This window comes from Orycteropus afer, unplaced genomic scaffold (genome assembly GCF_000298275.1).
Source record: "Orycteropus afer afer isolate SDZICR_OR568_19922 unplaced genomic scaffold, OryAfe1.0 scaffold00293, whole genome shotgun sequence".
In the NCBI taxonomy this organism is placed as follows: Eukaryota; Metazoa; Chordata; class Mammalia; order Tubulidentata; family Orycteropodidae; genus Orycteropus; species Orycteropus afer.
The window spans coordinates 2,920,674-2,922,122 of NW_006921880.1; the positions used below are offsets into that span (position 1 = coordinate 2,920,674).

At 44.1% G+C, this 1,449-nt stretch overlaps 1 protein-coding gene across 1 annotated transcript in view; it reads left to right on the forward strand.

The window, feature by feature from the left end:
* Positions 1-1,170: 1,170 nt before the first annotated feature.
* CEP55 (centrosomal protein 55) overlaps positions 1,171-1,449 on the forward strand; it is a 21,615-nt gene continuing 21,336 nt past the window's right edge. The window contains exon 1 of the mRNA XM_007951295.1: positions 1,171-1,353. Coding sequence (XP_007949486.1) covers positions 1,171-1,353 — 183 coding nt within the window. The remainder of the gene's footprint in view (positions 1,354-1,449) is intronic.

The window sequence follows — 1,449 nt, forward strand, 5'->3', positions numbered from 1 at the left end:
TGGTGGGTTTGGACCGCCAGCCTTCTAGTTAGCAGTCAAATGCCTTAGGCACTGCGCCACCAGAGATCCTTACATAAGTATACAGGTTGACGTATTTTTAAAGGGTAAATATTCTCCATGAATATACTACTAAGTTTGAAAAAAAAAAAGTTGCCAGCAACCCATAAGCCTTCTTTGATCCCCCTCCATCAGCCCCACTGATTTATATATGTCACTTCTATTTAGAGTAGGTGGTTACTAGACCAGTGCAAAAAAGACATGGAGGCAGCATCTTCTGACCTCGTCCAACCTCACAATGGGGAGACAGAATCACTGTTAGCAACCTAAGGCTTATTCCTACGAAGCCAGACATGCCACCATCCTCCAGCCATTTTACCAACTCTGACACCAACCATCCCTCGCACAGCACTCACTGCTTCTCTGCTGGGCTTGATAATTTGTTGCAAAGGCCACATAGAACTCACAGACAATACTCACAATTATGGGGTTTATTAAGGAACTAACAGGCTACAATTCAGGTTCAGGAATGCGCTCAGGACACAGTTCTTCAATCAGGACAGTCTCTTCTTTCCTCTACCCTAAGGCATGCCTCTCTGGCTCTTGGCCTCTCGAGGCCTGGCCTCTCCCCTGCTTGGGCAAGTGTTGAAAAGCTCTTTTAGCTCTGCTGATAGTTACAACTAAGTGCACCCCACTCTGCCAGCAAGCCTCCTGCCCAAAGGCATTCAGCTTTCTCACTCTGTTGGCCGGCAAGCCCATCACTCTATCTCTTGCCTCTTGGTCATCTCTGCCAGCCATCTCTGTCGGCCATCTCTGCCAAGGAGATCCAGCTCAGGGATCTCTGGTTCAAGGACACGTTCCACTCCACCTCCTCCACTCCACCTCTGGCTCTTCTCTGTTGATGGCAGTGAGATCCCCCTTTCTGTCTCTAGGAAGACACATTTTAAGCCTAGCAGAATGACAAAACTAACCAATCCCCACGTTAGAATTCCATACACCTTATTTGCATGGTCCCACCCAGTAATCTGATGGGAGTCACGAAGACCATGGCTAGAAAAGCCATCCAAGTAATCCACTGCACCACAACCAGTTTCAAAGCTGAGATTTGAACTTTTTAAGCTCAGACTTATAAAATATAATTGTATTTTTATTTTTTTACAGACAATTTCAGAGATGTCTTCCAGAAGTCCCAAAGATTTAATTAAAAGTAAATGGGGACCAAAGCCTAGTAACACCAAATCAGAAAGTGCATTAGGGAAACTTAAGGGAGAAATTGCAGCCTTAAAAACATCAGTGGATGAAATCACAAATGGAAGAGGAAAGCTGACTGATAAAGACAGACAGAAACTTCTAGAGGTAAATGGTCTCATGACTTTCCATTGTAGTAAGCCTTTTTCTTTTTTTTTTTTAAATTTTGTTGGGATTTGGGTGAAAGTTTACAGAGCAAATTCA